The sequence below is a fragment of the Neofelis nebulosa genome, chromosome 13 (genome assembly GCF_028018385.1).
Source record: "Neofelis nebulosa isolate mNeoNeb1 chromosome 13, mNeoNeb1.pri, whole genome shotgun sequence".
In the NCBI taxonomy this organism is placed as follows: Eukaryota; Metazoa; Chordata; class Mammalia; order Carnivora; family Felidae; genus Neofelis; species Neofelis nebulosa.
The window spans coordinates 50,186,122-50,202,941 of NC_080794.1; the positions used below are offsets into that span (position 1 = coordinate 50,186,122).

Here is a 16,820-nt window from a genome sequence, read left to right on the forward strand (position 1 = left end):
ATCCAATAGGAACACATGATCATTGTCCCCAGCTCTAGTGCCATCAGAGATGGAGCAAACAAAAGATGTTAAAATGTCACTTAACTCTCCTGGTTGGCTATTTTGATTACTACTGTCAAATTCCAGGATTATTTCCCCCTTTTGAAAGATATTCTGGCATGATAACTTTTCTAAGAAATCTCAGCCCAATAAATGAATAGGGGTAGAGGAACTAAGGAGAAAAGTGTGGGTATATTTCAAAGGGCCTAGATAAAAGGGAATAGGTTCAGAGACAGGAACCTGTTGAGGTTTATTACAGAACCTTACTATCTGAACTGTTTTAGCACTCTGAGACTGGGGCTGCTTTATAGGAATGGGGTTGAGCCCCCAAGAGCATAGCTTCAATGTCAATAAGGACAGAGACAAATTCATTCTCTACCTGGAGACAAATTCATTCAATTTCTCAGCCATTTAAGAGGGAGATTTGGGAAGCACCCCTCTAGCTCCTTGGAAACCCATCATTAGGAACTAAAAGGACACTGGAAAGACTGAGTAGAGACCTGAAGGTGTATGGAATGCTTATGTTTGTAACAACCTTTTGCCCAATGTTCTAGTGCTTTGCAATAATAACAGAAACTAGGAGGTTTTAAGTTCTGTTTAGGGCCCTTCATTTGCTGGGGCTAAAAACTGAGAATTGTTGTGGTCTTTCTTTCAGGTGAGTAATACAGGATGCAAGTGAGCTGGTTTGCCAAATCCACTAGATCTGGAGTGAACATAGTTTCCCATTCTTTCTTGGTCCTTTTATCTAAAGGAGAAAGCTCCCAGTTCAGTCCATTAATAAAGAGAGTTGAGTCCTATCTTGGTGGATTCAGTGTCTAAATGAAAACAAGAATTTCCTTTAAAAACAATTTATACTCAGTTGTAATGGTCATGGACAGGTTCATCAGGCTTTTGAGGACAAGACTGAAGTTTGTTCTAGTCAACAGGCTTGGGAAAAGCTACTGTAATTTCTCACTGGAGATTTTCAGCAAGTGTTCTAGCATCTTGCCAAAAATTAAGGGGCTGTTTCTCTAAATTCTTCCCAGGATGTTATTTGACTAGTTTCATCCAGAGTTTAGCCTTGACCTTACTAAAAAGCACGTGGAGTAATTGATATAAATCTGAGAAACTGGGTTGGTAAGTTTGAAGCACTTCAGCAAACCTACGGAGGCCCTCAATTAGTTTAGGAGGCTCTTTATGCCTTGCAGTTCAGCCATAATCCAAGGAACATAAGAAATTTGGGGTTTATTTAGATCCTCAGAAGACTTAACTTTAAGGAGTCAGGTTTTAATATGTTCAAGAAAGGAGGGTGTGGGGAGAGGTTTAGAGCAAAAGTTAAGTTTGGCAGAGAGGATAGAGGTGGAGTCTGAGCACAAGGTGATTGCCAAGTGTCTGCAGAAAAAGAAGACAGGGGAAGGGGGAAAAGGTCTTAGAGACCATTTTGACTTCTTTTAATTGTTTGCCTCAGTTAACTTAAGAAATAGTGTTTTTGTGAAGGAGGAGTTAAGATGGCAGAGAAGTAGGGGGACATTGGGCTTTCCTCGTCTCTCAGACACAGCTGTATTGAGGTCAGATTACTTGGAACACCCAGAAAATCGATCTGCAGAGTGGCAGGAGGATCTCCACTGTTGGAGGGCGACAGCTTGGCAAGGAAGAGGTGTGTGGATGTGAACTGGGGAAGAGAAAAATGATGGCGCTGTGGAAGGGAGGGAACCCTTTCTGTGGAGAGAAAGAGAGAGGCATTGAGATAGTGTGGCATTGATATTAGCACAAGAGGAAAACCTCTCTGGAACATGGACTAGGGAGCGAGAAGTACTAAGTGTCCCAGTTCATTTTTGCAAACAGCTTTTGGGGCTCAAACTCTGAGGTTTTGGAAGTGTGTGACTTTTTCTAGAGCAGCGCTGTGGTGTGTGTTCCTGGGGAGGAGGGAGCTAGCCCTGGAGTGCATAGTGGGGTGTAGAGATCTCTGGGGTGCACTGGGAGAGAATGATCCCCTTCCTGTAGTACTTTTGGAAGAGAGTTGATTGCCTCTCTGAGGACAAAAGACCTTCTAGGTGCCAAAGGCCTTTTATCAGCAGGGTGGAGAGGCTCTACTTTGGAGGAAGGGAGCAGATCCACACCACGCTAGGTCCTTTAAGACTTTGGGTTGTGGAACCTAGCCACGTGCCAAAGAAAAAATGCAGGAGAGCTGTGGCTCAGGGTGAGCTACTGCCCTCGCTATTCTGTGAAAGCTACCTGAATAGTGGGGGTTGTGATTCCTGGTCCAGGCATTCGAGATTGGGGTGGCGCCATTTACCCCCAAACACCAACATGGTGGGACTTCAGGGAGCAACACAGCAGCCCCCATTGGAAGCGGAACTGGCTTACATGAAACCCTGCTTCTTGGTGCCTGGGAACTGCTTATTTACTGGGGCAATACTGACTCTGACTCTCCTCCAGACAAGCACAGCCAGCACCCTCCATGCAACCACAGAGAGCTCTTTTTTTCTTTTGGAATTGGGCTCATAGTTTATTTGTTTTTTGTCATTTCATCTATTTTTTTTTTTTGGATCAGGCTTTTTTATTCTTTCCTTTTTCCTTCTTTTCCCTTTTCTTCTGCTTTTTTCCCCCATTCTTATTGTTTGCTTGTTTGGAATCAGCCTTACAGTTTTTTTTATTCTGTTTTTGTTTGTTTGTTTTTGTTTCCCTTTCCTTTTCTCTTTTTATGGGATCAGGTTCCCCCTCCCTTTTTCCCCAGGATTGTTTCAACAAACAAATCAGAGCACACCTAGTTAAAGGTCCAAACATTCCACCACTGGAAGCAGGGAGGAGCTCTCCAAAGGACTGACCAGTGGGAAAGAGCAGCCAAAATGCAAAAGTAGAGTGCACACAGCACATACCAGAAACACTTTCTGATGTGCCAGGCCCTGGGCAGTGTATGAATCCTTTTTAATATAATAGTATTCTTAGATGCATGAAACATAATAAGCTTTTAAAACATGCAAAAGGCAGAAACTTAGACAAAATGACAAGATGGAGAAATTCTACCCAAGAGAAAAGCCAAGAAAAAGTCTCAGCCAGGGACTTGCTCAAAACAGATATAACCAATATATCTAAACAAGAATTTTGAGCAACAGTCATAAGACTAATATCTGGGCTTGAAAAAAAGCATAGAAGACACCAGAGAAACCTTGTGGTAGAGATCAAAGACCTAAGAACTAGTCAGGATGAAATAAAAAATGCTATAACTGAGATGCAAAATAAGTTGCACACAATGACAGCAAGGATTGAAGAAGCAGAAGGGAGAATAGGTGAAATAGAAGATAAAATCATGGAAAATAATGAAGCTGAAAAAAAGAGGGAAAGGAAATTACTAAAGTATGAGGAGAGACTTAGAGAACTAAGTTATTTCATGAAATGAAACAATATCTGTATCATAGGAATCCCAGAAGAAGAAGAGCGGGGAAAAAGGGGCAGAAGGTTTATTTGAACAATGTTTAGCTGAGAACTTCCCTAATCTGGGGGAAGGAAACAGGCATCCTAGTCCAGAGGCACAGGGAATTCTCTTCAAAATCAATAAAAACAGGTCAAAACCATGACATATCATAATGAAAGTTGCAAAATACAAAGATAAAGAATTATTAGAGAAGCTAGGGAGAACACATCTTTAACCTACAAGGGTAAACACATAAGGTTAGAAGCAAACCTGTCCACAGAAATTTGGCAGGCCAGAAAGGAAGTGCAGGAAACATTCAATGTGCTGACTAGGAAAAATATGCATCCTAGAATCCTTTATTCAACAAAGCTGTCATTCAGAATAGAATGAAAGATAAAGAGGTTCCCAAACAAAAACTCTAGGAGTTCATGACAACTAAACAAACCCTGCAAGAAGTTTTAAGGGGGACTCTAAGTGCAGGAAAAAAAAAAAAAAAGAAGAGCAAAGCAACAAACATTACAAAGTATCAGAGAACATCACCAGAAACACCAACTCTACAGGTAACACAATGACACTAAATTCATATCTTTCAATAATCAATCTGAATGCAAATGGACTAAATGCTCCAATCAAAATATAGGGTATCAGAAAGGATAAAAAAATAAGATCCATCTATATGCTGCCTATAAGAGACTCATTTTAAACCTAAAGAAACCTGCAGATTGAAAGTGAGGGGATGGAGAACCATCATCTATCCTACTAATGGACATCAAAAGAAATCTGGAGTAGCCATACTTATATCAGACATATTTTTAAAAATTTTTTTAATGTCGATTGTTTTTTTGAAAGAGAGAGAAAGAGTACAAGTGGCAGACTGGCAGAGAGAGAGGGAGACACAGAATCCGAAGGCTGTAGGCTCTGAGCTGTCATCATAGAGCCCAATTTGGGGCTTGAATCCATGAACTGTAAGATCATGACCTGAGCTGAAGTCAGACACTTAAAGCCACCCAGGAACCACAGACAAACTATATTTTATTTTACTTAAAATTTTCTTAATGTTTATTTATTTTTGAGAGACAGAGAAAGAGCACGAGCAGGGGAGGGGCAGAGAGAGAGGGAGACACAGAATCTGAAGCAGGCTCCAGGCTCCAAGCTGTCAGCACAGGGCCTGATGTGGGGCCTGAACCCATGAACTGTGAGATCATGACCTGAGCTGAAGTCAAATGCTCAACCAACTGAGCCACCCAGGCGACCCTGGGAGAAACTTTTTTTTAAAACAAAGACTATAATAAGAGACGAAGAAGGGCATTATATCATTTTTAAGGGGTGTATCCATCAAGATCTAATAATTGTAAATATTTATGCCCCCATTTTGAAAGCACTCAAATATATATACCAATTAATCATAAACATAAAAGAAAATTGATAATAATACCACAATAGTAGGAGACTTTACTACCTTACTTACAGCAATGAACATATCATCTAAGCATAAAATCAACAAGGAAACAAAGGCTTTGAATGACACACTGGACAGATGGACTTAACTGATCTATTCAGAACATTTCATCCTAAAGCATCAAAATACACATTCTTCTTGAGTGCAATGCACATGGAACATTCCCCAGAATAAATCACATACTGGGTCACAAATCATCCCTCAACAGGTACACAAGGATTGAGATCATACCATGCATATTTTCAGATCACAATACTATGAAACTTGAAATCAACCACAAGAAAAAATTTGGAAAGCCCTCACAGACACGGAAGTTAATGAATATGCTACTAAAGAATGAATGGATTCACCAGGAAATTAACGAAGAAATAAAAAAAACATGGAAGCAAATGAAAATAAAACAAGACAGTCCAAACACTCTGGAATGCAGCAATGGGAGTCCTAAGAGGAAACTACATTGCAATTCAGACCTATCTCAAGAAGCAAGGAAGGTCCTATATACACAACCTCACCTTGCAACTAAAGGAGCTAGAAAAGGAGCAGCAAATAAAGGCCAAAACCAGCAGAAGAAAGGAAATATTAAAGATGAGAGCATAAATAAATTATAAAAACAAACAAAAAAACAACCCAGTAGAAAAAATCAATGAAACTAAAAGTTGGTTTTTTGAAAGAATAAACAAAATTGATAATGTCCTAGCCAGACTTCTCAAAAAGAAAAAAATGAGAGGATGCAAATAGATAAAATCATGAATGAAAGAGGATAGATCACAACCAACACTACAGAAACACAAACAATTATAAGAGAATATGATGAAAAATTATATGCAAACTAACTGGGCAATCTGGAAAAAATGACAAATTATTAGAAACTCACACACTACCAAAACTCGAACAGGAAGAAACAGAAAATTTGAACAGGCTCATAACCAGCAAAGAAATTAATCAGTTATCAAAAATCTCCCAACAAATAAGAGTCTTAGGCCAGATGGCTTCCCAGGTGAATTCTGCCAGATATTTAAAGAAGAGTTAATATCTATTCTCATCAAACTGTTCCAAAAAATAGAAATGGAAGGAAAGTTTCCACACTCATTGTATGAAGCCAGCATTAACTTGATTCAAAAACTGGACAAAGGTCCCACCAGAAAGGAGAATTACAGGCCAATATCCCTGATGAACCAGGATGAAAAAAATTCTCAACAAGATACTAGCAAATTGAATGCAACAGAACAGTAGAAGAATTATTCACCATGATCAAGTGGGATTTATTCCTGGTCTCAGGGATGGTTCAATATTTGCAAATCAATCAATGTTATACACCACATTAATGAAAGAAAGGATAAGAACCATATGATTCCGTCAATATGATGGAGGAAAAGCATTTGGCAAAATACAGCATCCTTTCTTGATAAAAACCTTCAAGAAAATATGGATAGAAGGAATATACCTCAACATCACAAAAGCCATATATGAAAGGCCCACAGCTAAAATCATCCTCAGTGAGGAAAAACTGAGAGTTTTTCCCCTAAGGTCAGGAATATGGCAGGGATGTCCACTCTCACCACTGTTGTTCAACATAGAACTGGATGTCCTAGCCTCAGCAGTCAAACAAAAAGAAATATAATACAACCAAAGTGGCAAGGAAAAAGTCAAACTTTCACTCTTTGCAAATGACATGGAAAACTCGAAGGACTCCACCAAAAAACTGCTGATACATGAATTCAGCAGCTACAGGATATAAAATTAATGTACAGAAATCAGTTGCATTTCTATACACCAATAAGGAAGCAGCAGAAAGAGGTATCAAGGAATCAGTCTGATTTATAATTGCACCAAAAACCAGAAGATACCTAGGAATAAACCTAAAGAGGCAAAAGAGCTGTATGCTGAAAACTATAGAAAGCTTATGAATGAAATTGAAGAAGACACAAAGAAGTGGAAAAACATTCCATATTCCATGCTCATTGACTGGAAGAACAAATATTACTAAAATGTCGATACTACCCAAAGCAATTTACACAGTCAATGCAATCCCTATAAAAATAACACCAGTATTCTTCACAGAGCTAAATCAAACAATCCTAAAATTTGTATGGAACTAGAAAAGACTCTGACTAGCCAAAGTAGAGTTGAAAAGAAAACCAACGCTGGAGGTATCACAATTCCAGACTCGAAGCTGTCTTACAAAGCTGTAATCATCAAAAAGTTATGGTATTGGCACAAAAACAGATACATAGGTCAAAGGAACAGAATGGAGAACCCAGAAATTCATCTACAAATGTATTGCCAACTAACCTTTGACAAAATAGGAAAGAGTTATCCAATTGAAAACATACAGTCTCTTCAGTAAATGGTGCTTGGAGAACTACTGGGCAGTGACATGCAGAAGAATGAAACTGGACCACTTTCTTACATCATACACAAAAATAAATTCAAAATTGATGAAATACCTAAATGTGAGACAGAAAACCATCAAAATCCTGGAGGAGAAAACAGGCAGCAATCTCTTGAACTTGGATGCAGCAACGTCTTACTAGACATGTCTCTGGAGGCAAGGGAAATAAAAGCAAAAATGAACTATTGGGACCTCACCAAGATAAAAAGTCTCTGCATAGTGAAGGAAACAATCAACAATACTAAAAGGCAACTAATGGAATGGGAGAAGATATTTGCAAATGACCTATCAGATAAAGGGTAGTACCCAAAATCTATAAAGAACTTATCAAATTCAACACCCCCCCCAAATAATCCAATGAAGAAATGGGCAGAAGACATGAACAGACACTTTTCCAAAGAAGATATCCAGATGGCTAACAGACACGTGAGAAGATGCTCAACACCACTCATAATCAGGGAAATACAAATCAAGACCACAATGACATATCTCACACCTGTCAGAATGGCTAAAATTAACAACTCAGTTAACAACAGATGTTGGAAAGGATGTGGTGAAAGGGGAACCCTCTTGCACTGCCGATGGGAATGCAAACTGGTGCAGCCACTCTGCAAAACAGTATGGAGTTTCCTCAAAAAATTAAAAATAGAAGTACCTTAGAGCCCAGCAATTGCACTACTAGGTATTTATCCAAAGGATACAAAAATGCTGAATTGATATGGTACTTGCACCCCAATGTTTATAGCAGAACTATCAACAATAGTCAAATTATGGAAAGACCCCAAATGTCCATTTACTGATGAATGGGTAAAGAAGATATGTCATATATATATACATATATGTATATACACATACATACACATGTACATATGTATATATATACATACATACATACACACACACACACACACACACACACTGAAATATTACTTGGTGATGAAAACGAATGAAATCTTGCCATTTGGAACAATGTGGGTGGAAATAGAGTGTATTATGCCGAGAAAAATAAGTCCATCAGAGGAAGACAGATATTTTATGATTTCACTCACATGTGGAATTTAAGAAACACAACAGATGAACAAAAGAGAAATTAAGGAAAAATAGGAAAGAGAGAGGGAGGGAGAAAACAGAGGGAGACAAACCACAAGAGACTCTTAAAGAGAAAAAGTTGAGGGTTGCTGGAAGGGAGGTGAGTGGGGGGATGAGCTAAATGGTGATGGGTATTAAGGAGGGTACTTGTTAGAATGAGCACTGGGTGTCATATGTAAGAGATGAATCACTGGATTCTACTCCTGAAACCAATACTACACTGTATGTCAACTAACTTGAAATTAAATAAATAAAAGTAAAAATTAAAAAATAAAAGAAAAAATAAAATACTATGTGCATATATACTTATGTATACATTGATTAACTTTGGAAAGAAACAGAGGGGTTTGTAACTGAGGCTGCCTTCCAGGAAGGGAACTGGGCAGGCGTAGTGGCGGGGAGACTTCTTTTTCATTGCATACCCTCTGTAACTTTTGAATTTTGTATATATTATGTATCAAAATGAATTTTTGATTAGGAGTAAATGAATTAAAACACCCCCCAAAAAGACAGAGGCAAACTTAGAATCCTGAAAATGTTTGGAAGTTTCAAGATACCAGTTAAAACAGACATCCCATTCAATTTGCTTGTTTGTTTTCATTTGTTTTTGTTAGCTGAAGCCATGACTTTCTAATTTAATTTTGAAAAAAACAAGTGTGGGAGACTGAAAATTCCCCACAGTGGTCGATGCAGTTCTAAATTACTTTTGGTTAAGTTGGTTCACTTAGTTATAAATGTGCATGAGGATGCACCACAGATTTTAAATCTAAAGTCCCAGTGGTGGTGGGGAAAGTCTCAAAGCATTTTGATGACTGGGATCCCATTCTTGGAGGGGTTGTTGTTGTTGTTGTTGTTGTTGTTGTTGTTGTTAATCTAGAGCAAAAAGAACAATTTCTAAATGGTGCAGTTTCAATAGGAATGGGCTAGTTCCCAAAGGAATCAGACCAAAGGCCAGTACAGTTCAATAGCAGTAGTCCATTTCCAAAAACGTGTCAGGCCAAAGGCTATACTCACAGAAAGGACAAGGCCTGAAAACAGATTCTGAATAAAGCCAGGAGAACTCATACACAGAGAGTGGAGCACAAAATCCAGGAGAAAACTTACCCTCAAACTCCAGGGTTGGCAAGAAAGCAGTGAGTCCAATTAGCTCTGGGGGTACCACCATCTGTTTGCTCACCAGCCTTGGAATTGTTGGGGGTCTTCTCTAGATCCCACTTCTGATCACCAATTATTGTTAACCTTAGAAATAAAACTGTCAGTTATTTTACCAGGAATAGCAGAGAACTGCAATTTGGAACAGGCAAGCTACTGCAAAACCACAGGCAAATCCTGACAACAAAGGAGAGGACCGCTCTTTAAACAGAGGAAAAGGGAAGTTTGGAGGGCTGTTATAAAAAAAAAAAGTCACTGGAGTAAACTGGGAATCTGAAGTATAGTGAGTTTCCATTGGCTGAGTTGAGACAGTCTCTCATTGGCAGGGCTGTTGCTGGGGAAGGAGGAAAACCTTTCTTCCTCCTGTCAGCATAGTAAAGTAGTTGTGGACTTGAGGGGTTTGGTCTCTTCCTGTGGAGTCTGAAATTGAGGAAGAGAGGTAGGGCCTGAGAGCTCCCCCTGTTGGCCTTTTCAATTAAAAAAAATTCTTTTTTAATTTTTTAGTATAATTTATTGTCAAATTGTCTAACATACAGTGTGTAAAGTGTGTTCTTGGTTTTTGGGGTAGATTCCATGTTGGCCTTCTGACTCCATCTCGGTAAGGCTTCCTTTTCACAATGTTTCGATTTCCTTGCTGATCTCATTTTGTTCATGTATTGTTTTTCCTAATTTTGTTTAGTTTTGTGCCTGTGTGTTCATGTAGTTCACTAAAGTTCTTTAAAATGATTATTCTGAATTCTCTGCCATAAAGTTCATATATCTCCATTTCTTTAAAGTCAGTTACTGGAACTTTATTAGTTTGTACTCACTGTGTCATGTTTACCTGATTGTGATTTTCAGATTCATTGTGTTGGTATGTACACATTTGACTAAACAGTCTCTTAGTCCTGACTTTACAAGTTTGCTCCGGCAGACACAGTTCTTCACAAGTCAGCTCAGCTTGAGGTTCTGGAAGGGTCAGTAGACAGTGTATTTGAGTAAGTGGGGCTTGCTATCAGGCTTTCTATTTGGGTGAGGCCACTGTCCAAGCCCTGAGGTCAGTGGAGTGACCTGGGACTTCCTCTGACTGGGAACAGTCGGATAGCACTGTTTTCTTGATTCCATGCACCAGTGTGGTTGTAGAATGGGCTCTGTAGTTGCCCAAGTTCTCTGGTCAGACTGCCTAGTGCTCTACTCAGTAGCATGTGGGGCCATGAACCCATTTCCCTCTCTAGGCAGGACAGCAGAACAGACTCCAAGATGCTTCATTGGTTATAGACAAAAATCAGGCAGAACTGCCCACGAAGTTCTCTGGCCAGATAGGGCCACCACTTTGGTTCTGCAGTTGGGAAGAGTTGCCGGATGCATTCTTTGCTTGGATGCCACTGTAAGCAGTGCAATAAGATGAGCTATGCAGCTTTCAGGTATTCTGGTTAGGCTTCCTGACTGTGAACTGGAGGCCATATTCACTCGTAGATGGGGGTAGAAATTTGCTTCCCTGCCTGGGTGAAGGGCTACAACAGGCTGTAAGGGCTGCATGGCTTGTTGGCTGGAGGCCTGAATCAGGCAGAACTGCCCTAAGTTTCCTTGACTAGATGGGACCATTGGCTTGGTTCTCTTTGAGAACTACTGGCTAGTATCTGTACTCAGGGATCACCAAGAGGGGGAACACAATCTGCCAATTTCTGAACACTGGTTGCTATGAGACCTTCCTATCTATCCCATCCAAATCAAATTCCACACTCAATCCCAACAGCTTACACCTGTGATTCTGGTTAGGGAGACCAGAGTAGGTTTTCTGGGAGTGTCCCATAAAGGTGGGAAAGGCTAGATGTCCACCTTAGTCTCTCCTCCCCACCCCCCGGAGAAACCATAGGCCGAAGGGAACCCTTTCACTGTAGTGCAATGACAGCCTGGGAGAGGGGTGGTGAGGTCAGAATGTAGTAATTTCTCCTGCCCTTTTCAGACACCATGGTCCAGGGAAATGCTATAACGTCACTCCCATGTTCTGGAATTTTAAAAATGGGGCCTTGTCTATGGATGGTTTTCAAACATGTTAGTGTAGAAGAAAAACTTTGATCAGGTCAACACAGACTTAATGAGAAAGGGTTTGAACAACTGGGAAGTCTGCCTCTGTCAGGAGGGAAGCAGATTTGAAAGCTCAGGAAAGTGGGCACCACGGTTCTCCTTTGTATCATGAGAAATATTAAGGGTATGGAAAAGGAACTAACATTTTTGAAGGAGGTAGTAAATACCATGGCTTTTCCCACTGGTGTTTTGGAGGTTATGTGGGTGGTGGACCTGGGGGTATACCAACCCCATGCCCTGGTGGCCAGAGCTGAAAGTCTCAGGCATGGTCTCCATTCTGACTGCCCTGACCTCACCAGATATTTCTTGATGTCTCTGAGCTCATCTTTCTGTCCACTCCTAAAACAAAAAACAAAGACATTAGCTACTGGACATCTGAGTCTTTAGTAGGGACCTGGCCCTGTGCTAGGCACACTGCAGTGCACACCATCACCCTAAAGGCCATCCTGTAGAGAAGACACCATTATCTCCATCTTTTCAATGAGGTAATTGAAACACAGAGAGATTAAGTAACTTGCCCCAAATATTAAATAATAGCCAATGACTGGTTGACACAGGGCATATTCACATTTCAAAGACACTATGGGTTTTCCTCAAAGAACAGAATTTGGCTAAATCTCCACATGACAGATAAAGAGTGGGCTGTGGGGACTCGGGCGCATCAACGTTTGCATCCACAGAACAACAGGGTGCTTTCTCCTGGCAGGAGCAGTATAGATACGTCACATACAGAGAAACAGTGCTTACCAGGCAACAAATTCTTGTTGATCAGCCACAATTCCAACTCCTTTGATCGTAAACCAAGACTCAATATATATATATCCAATTTGGTACACAAAGAGCTCTTAACAGTCTTGGGTCCTGGGGACTTTAGAGGCTGGGTTATGGGGGTGGGAGTGACAAAGTAGTTCTGGAGAGTGCATGGGCAGGAGGAGGGAGCAGTGACAGCATCCTGGAGGGTGGCTGGGAGCATATGAAGGAGGGGTGTTGGCATTGTGAGCAGCAGCTGTTGAGAGGAAAGCACTCCTGGCTGGGTGGAAGGCAAATGTTTGGGCTATAGGGCAACTGCCCGCAGAGGGGATTCACGAAGTTGAAGATGATATACTTCCCCTGTAGGAAAAGAAGAGAGAGAAGGTCACTGGGAAGCCACTGGAATTAGGACCAGAAGGCTTTGGTGTCTTTGGCTCAAGGGATTTAAACCCTTTGGACCAACACAGTAGGCCTTTCTTGATGCCCTTCCTCTCTTGGGTGCTGGTTTCCAGGCTGGGCTGCTATTTTAAGACTCTGTTCAGCTGTTGGAAGTCTTCCCTGTGTCCCCCAGCCACCCCAGGTTTTCTGACTCAGAACACCCTTTCCCTCTGGTATTGGACTTGATGTTCCCTGTTGGACTGGGGGCCTGGGAAGCAAGGAGGCCTTGCAGCTCCAGTGTTTCCCAGGCTTTCTGTGGGAGTATGTGATGAAGGGATAAGCCTTCATCTCAGCCCTCAGACCAGGATCCAGGTCCCCCAAAGTCAGGGAGTGTAGGGGTACCTTCCCATGGGTGATGGGAAGATGGCAGCAGAACCCATCGGTCTCTTGGTGTGGGAAGAGAATGATACTGCTCAGCATTCTGAAGGTCCATCTGCCCAGCCAGACAGTGAGTATTCATTGAATGTGACCAGGGCAGGCCTCACTACAGATACTGGGGACCACAACATTCTCTAGGCACTGGGCCCAGTCTTTGAAAAGGGTCTGATCATGGGGAAGCCCAGGGAATGATTCCCAGGCAAGCCTGGATGTGTGTCAGCACACATCCAGTGTGTCTCCTCAGCAGGGTCCCCACTCCCAGGCGTGCCCAGGACTCCTAATGCTCACCTGGCCACCAGGGACAGTCATGCTTGCCTGAACCAAGCAAATGACTAATGCAGCCCTCACTATAGATACTGGGGACACCACGTCCTCCAGGCACCTGGCCCAGTCTGAGGTTCTGATCATGGGGAAACTTAGGCACATGATTCCCAGGCAAGCCAGGAGCATGCTCTTCATGGGCCCTAATTCTGAGCCCTGCATTGGTTTTGGGGAAACCATTATGGTTTCATGAGTGCTGACCTGATGGGGGGCAGGGCAGTGAGAAGGGTGGTGGCAGGCCCTGGGGTTCAAGTCCAGCTCTGCCACTCCCAGGTTCTGTGACCTGGGGCAAGTTGCTTGATTTCTCTGTGCCTTAGTTCCCCTTGGAAAAAGTGGCATATTAGTACCTGCACGTACAGTTACTGGCAGGATTGAATGTGAAATTATGGAAAGTTCTTAGACTGGCAGCTGGCATAGGAGGAACTCTAACAATTAGCTGTCACAACCATTAAATTCCAAGGGGAACACCTGTAACATGCAGGCTTCTCCCCGTTGTCACAGGCAGTGGCACGTGGAGGGACTCTACTAGCTGGCAAAAGCACGCAATGTTGGTCAACGACATGGGGGTGTCACCATGCCCTCCAGCATTCCTGGCACATGAGGGAGCCGCCCAGGAGAGTCTCAGAGGATGAGGGTGTGGATCCAGCAGACACAGGTTGGGGAGCTCGGTGGGGAGGGATGATGGTTGGGGGTCAGGAGAACTTGCTGGCCTGCCTCCTTCTCCAGCCTCTTTCACTTAAGTTTGGAGGCACTGGGTAACACTCTCCCCAAGAAAGCTTCTTGTCCTTCTGATGGGGACCAGCAAGGAAATGCAGGCGCCCCACCCAGAATCCACACGGGAGGCTCATGAGCACTGCGTCTCCTCGTCTGGGGCATCCTCCCAGACGATGCCTGGACAGGGCTCTCTGACCCATAGTCCCTGAGCTCAGCTGCCAAGGGCAAAGAGAAAAGGGCGCCTGCCCAGGGAACATCCCTGTGCCCCTGCTTACCGCGTTCCTGGGCTGACACCACATCAATGGGATCTGGTTGCAGCTTTGCACAAAGTCACACAAGGTGTCCAGTTTGCCCTGAAAAGCAGATGTGGCTGTGAGGAAGGTCCAGGGCCTGGCCGTCACCTCCAGAGGGGTAGAGGACCCACTGCCTGAGATGGCTCCAGAAGGCTCTGTCCCCAGGAACACACCGAGGCTGCTCTGTAGTCTCCGCCTGGGGCAGGGGCCTGGTGGCCTTGTGTGTTTCAGGGCAGACAGTGTCACTGTAGGTCACAGATTGTTTTGGAACCCGAAATGAGTCTGTATTTCGGGTGTAGGAGGAGAAGGCAGGGGCTACTTTGAGAGGAAGGGTCTAAGGTGGGGGACATGCGGGGTCGCAGGGGAATGTGATGTGGGCATCAGGGAGCTGGGCAGGAGCTGGGAGAAGGGGACAAGGACCCGAAGTGGGTCACACCACAGGCAGAAGGGGAAGAGGGCTGGTCCCGGGGCTGCTGGGGAGACAGGAAGGGAGGACACCGGCAAGAGGCCCTGGACCTAGGGACAGGTGGCCTCAGGACTTCAGGCCTCTCTGGGCCCTACTGAGGGGGCAGGTAGGGCTGTGCCTTGTGAGCAGGAACAAGCCCCATGACCTTTGCCCTGTCTGGAGGCAGTTTGGCTTCTTTGAGCCCCCAGGCTGACTGTCCGCCTGCTGTCATGTTGCCATCTGGGGCTCCTTGCAGGGTCAACACGGAGACAGCTGGACTAGGACTAACATGGCCGGGCCCTGGTAGAATGGTTCCAACAGGTGCATCACCAGAGATGTAGGACCCGGAGGAGGGCACAGCCCATAAAGGAAGAATATGGGGTTCTTCCTTTCTCAGCCAGGGCCGCCTGGGGCCTCCCCACCCTGTCTTCATGCCCCTGCAGGGCCTGGAGCTCCCACCCAGGGTGCGGCCCTAGCACTTCCTGTGAGGATGTTTCCTCACAGCCTCCTCCTCCATGAGGAGCCATGTCAGTGTGTCCAAGGACAATGTAGTTAGCTTAGTCCCTCACTCTGCTGAGCTGACTCATGGAACAAACTTTGCTCAGAATTTTTCTTAAACGATTCTTTTTCTGACCTGTGGGAGACTGTGATTGAGCTTGTGTTTTACTCCTCTGCCTGCTGGCCACAAAAATGGAAGCCATTGTTGGAGCTGCTGACAACCTCAGACAGCCTGGGACTGGCGGGCTGTGGCCAGCCACCAACATCTGCAGACCTGGGCCCCTTCCAAGCCTGGTGCCGGGCTCCACGTGGTGTTGGTGATGGCAGGAGACCTCACACTCTTTGCCCTCTCCTGGGGCCCAGGATTGGGATGGCCCCGGCATTTTCTCTGGTGCCCAGCAATCGATGTAATGCCCACAAAACTCATCTCCACCCAAGTCATGGTTCATGTGGGGCCATGGACTGGCTGCCCTCCCTTGTCCCTCAGCCCCACATAAAGGCCCTTCTCACCTCTATCCGTCTTATAGTGTCTTCCTGGTACATACAAGAAGGGACAATCACCGGGGTACGTGTCTGTATACATGTCTCTGGCTTCTAGGAAGAGAAAGCACATTTTGCTGTTTTGTCTGGGAGCTTCTGGTGCAGACATATAACATCTGTTGCTCCCGCACCTCTTAGTGGCCACTCAGCAATGGTGCATTGAGAGATTTTAAGGACACATCAGTAGCATCCTACACTACGGCAGTGTCCCACATGGTAAAAACCAGGAAATGCAATTTATTTGTAAATATGACCTTTTCCCCAAAGGCTGACAAAGTCTCTCCTGTCCCTTTGGTCCCGGGGTCTGCCTTTGGTGGAAAACCCTGGTCTTAGGGCTGTGCAGTGGACAGGAGGGCTGTCAGGGTGGGAGCATTTGCAGGGGCCCGGGCTGCATTCATTTGCCCCTGGCAGATCCAGCCTCCTCAGGCAACAGTGCCATCAGTCAGTACAGCGCTGGCCAGTGGGGTCTTTTTCCTACCCAAACCCAGGCCCGGTCCCCTTCCTCTGACATAGTGTCCTGCTGTAACTACTTCCTCTGGATCTCTTTTAGGCTTCTACCCTGAGGAGCCACAGACAGCTCACCGGCCCTGGCTCTTTGTGCTCATCTGGGCCGGGCCTGCCTCACAGCTCAACGCCAAGTAACACACTCTCCTCCAACCTCCCCAGCCTGTAGTCACTAAAATATAATTGTGGCCAAACCTCTTGCCCTGGCGGGTGACAGGGATGGAGATCAACAAAATGCAGCTCAACATACATCAGAGCCTGGGCAGGGACCAAGTTCTGAAATGGAAGGCTCCTTTTCTGAAAGTTCACCTGTGTACTATAAATAGTCCTTTGGAAATTGATAAAAA

At 44.0% G+C, this 16,820-nt stretch overlaps 2 protein-coding genes across 10 annotated transcripts in view; one reads left to right on the forward strand and one right to left on the reverse strand.

The window, feature by feature from the left end:
• The window catches only part of LOC131492966 (anthrax toxin receptor-like), a 113,305-nt gene that overhangs the window by 37,513 nt on the left and 58,972 nt on the right, over positions 1 to 16,820 (reverse strand). For 8 of the 9 annotated variants that reach the window (XR_009252378.1, XR_009252376.1, XR_009252374.1 and 5 more), the window contains 4 exons: positions 15,940 to 16,023; positions 14,469 to 14,546; positions 12,340 to 12,702; positions 9,478 to 9,612 (listed from right to left, as the gene is read on the reverse strand). Coding sequence is in view for 1 of the 9 variants with exons in the window: in XM_058696936.1 (XP_058552919.1) it covers positions 12,475 to 12,702; positions 14,469 to 14,546; positions 15,940 to 16,023 (390 nt within the window). In the remaining 8 variants the exon portion in view is untranslated. Of the gene's footprint in view, positions 1 to 9,477; positions 9,613 to 12,335; positions 12,703 to 14,468; positions 14,547 to 15,939; positions 16,024 to 16,820 lie in introns of those variants that run through there. The other variant, XM_058696936.1, reaches the window with a different exon arrangement.
• ZNF488 (zinc finger protein 488) overlaps positions 1 to 16,820 on the forward strand; it is a 103,643-nt gene that overhangs the window by 19,206 nt on the left and 67,617 nt on the right. The gene's annotated exons all lie outside the window — the stretch shown is intronic.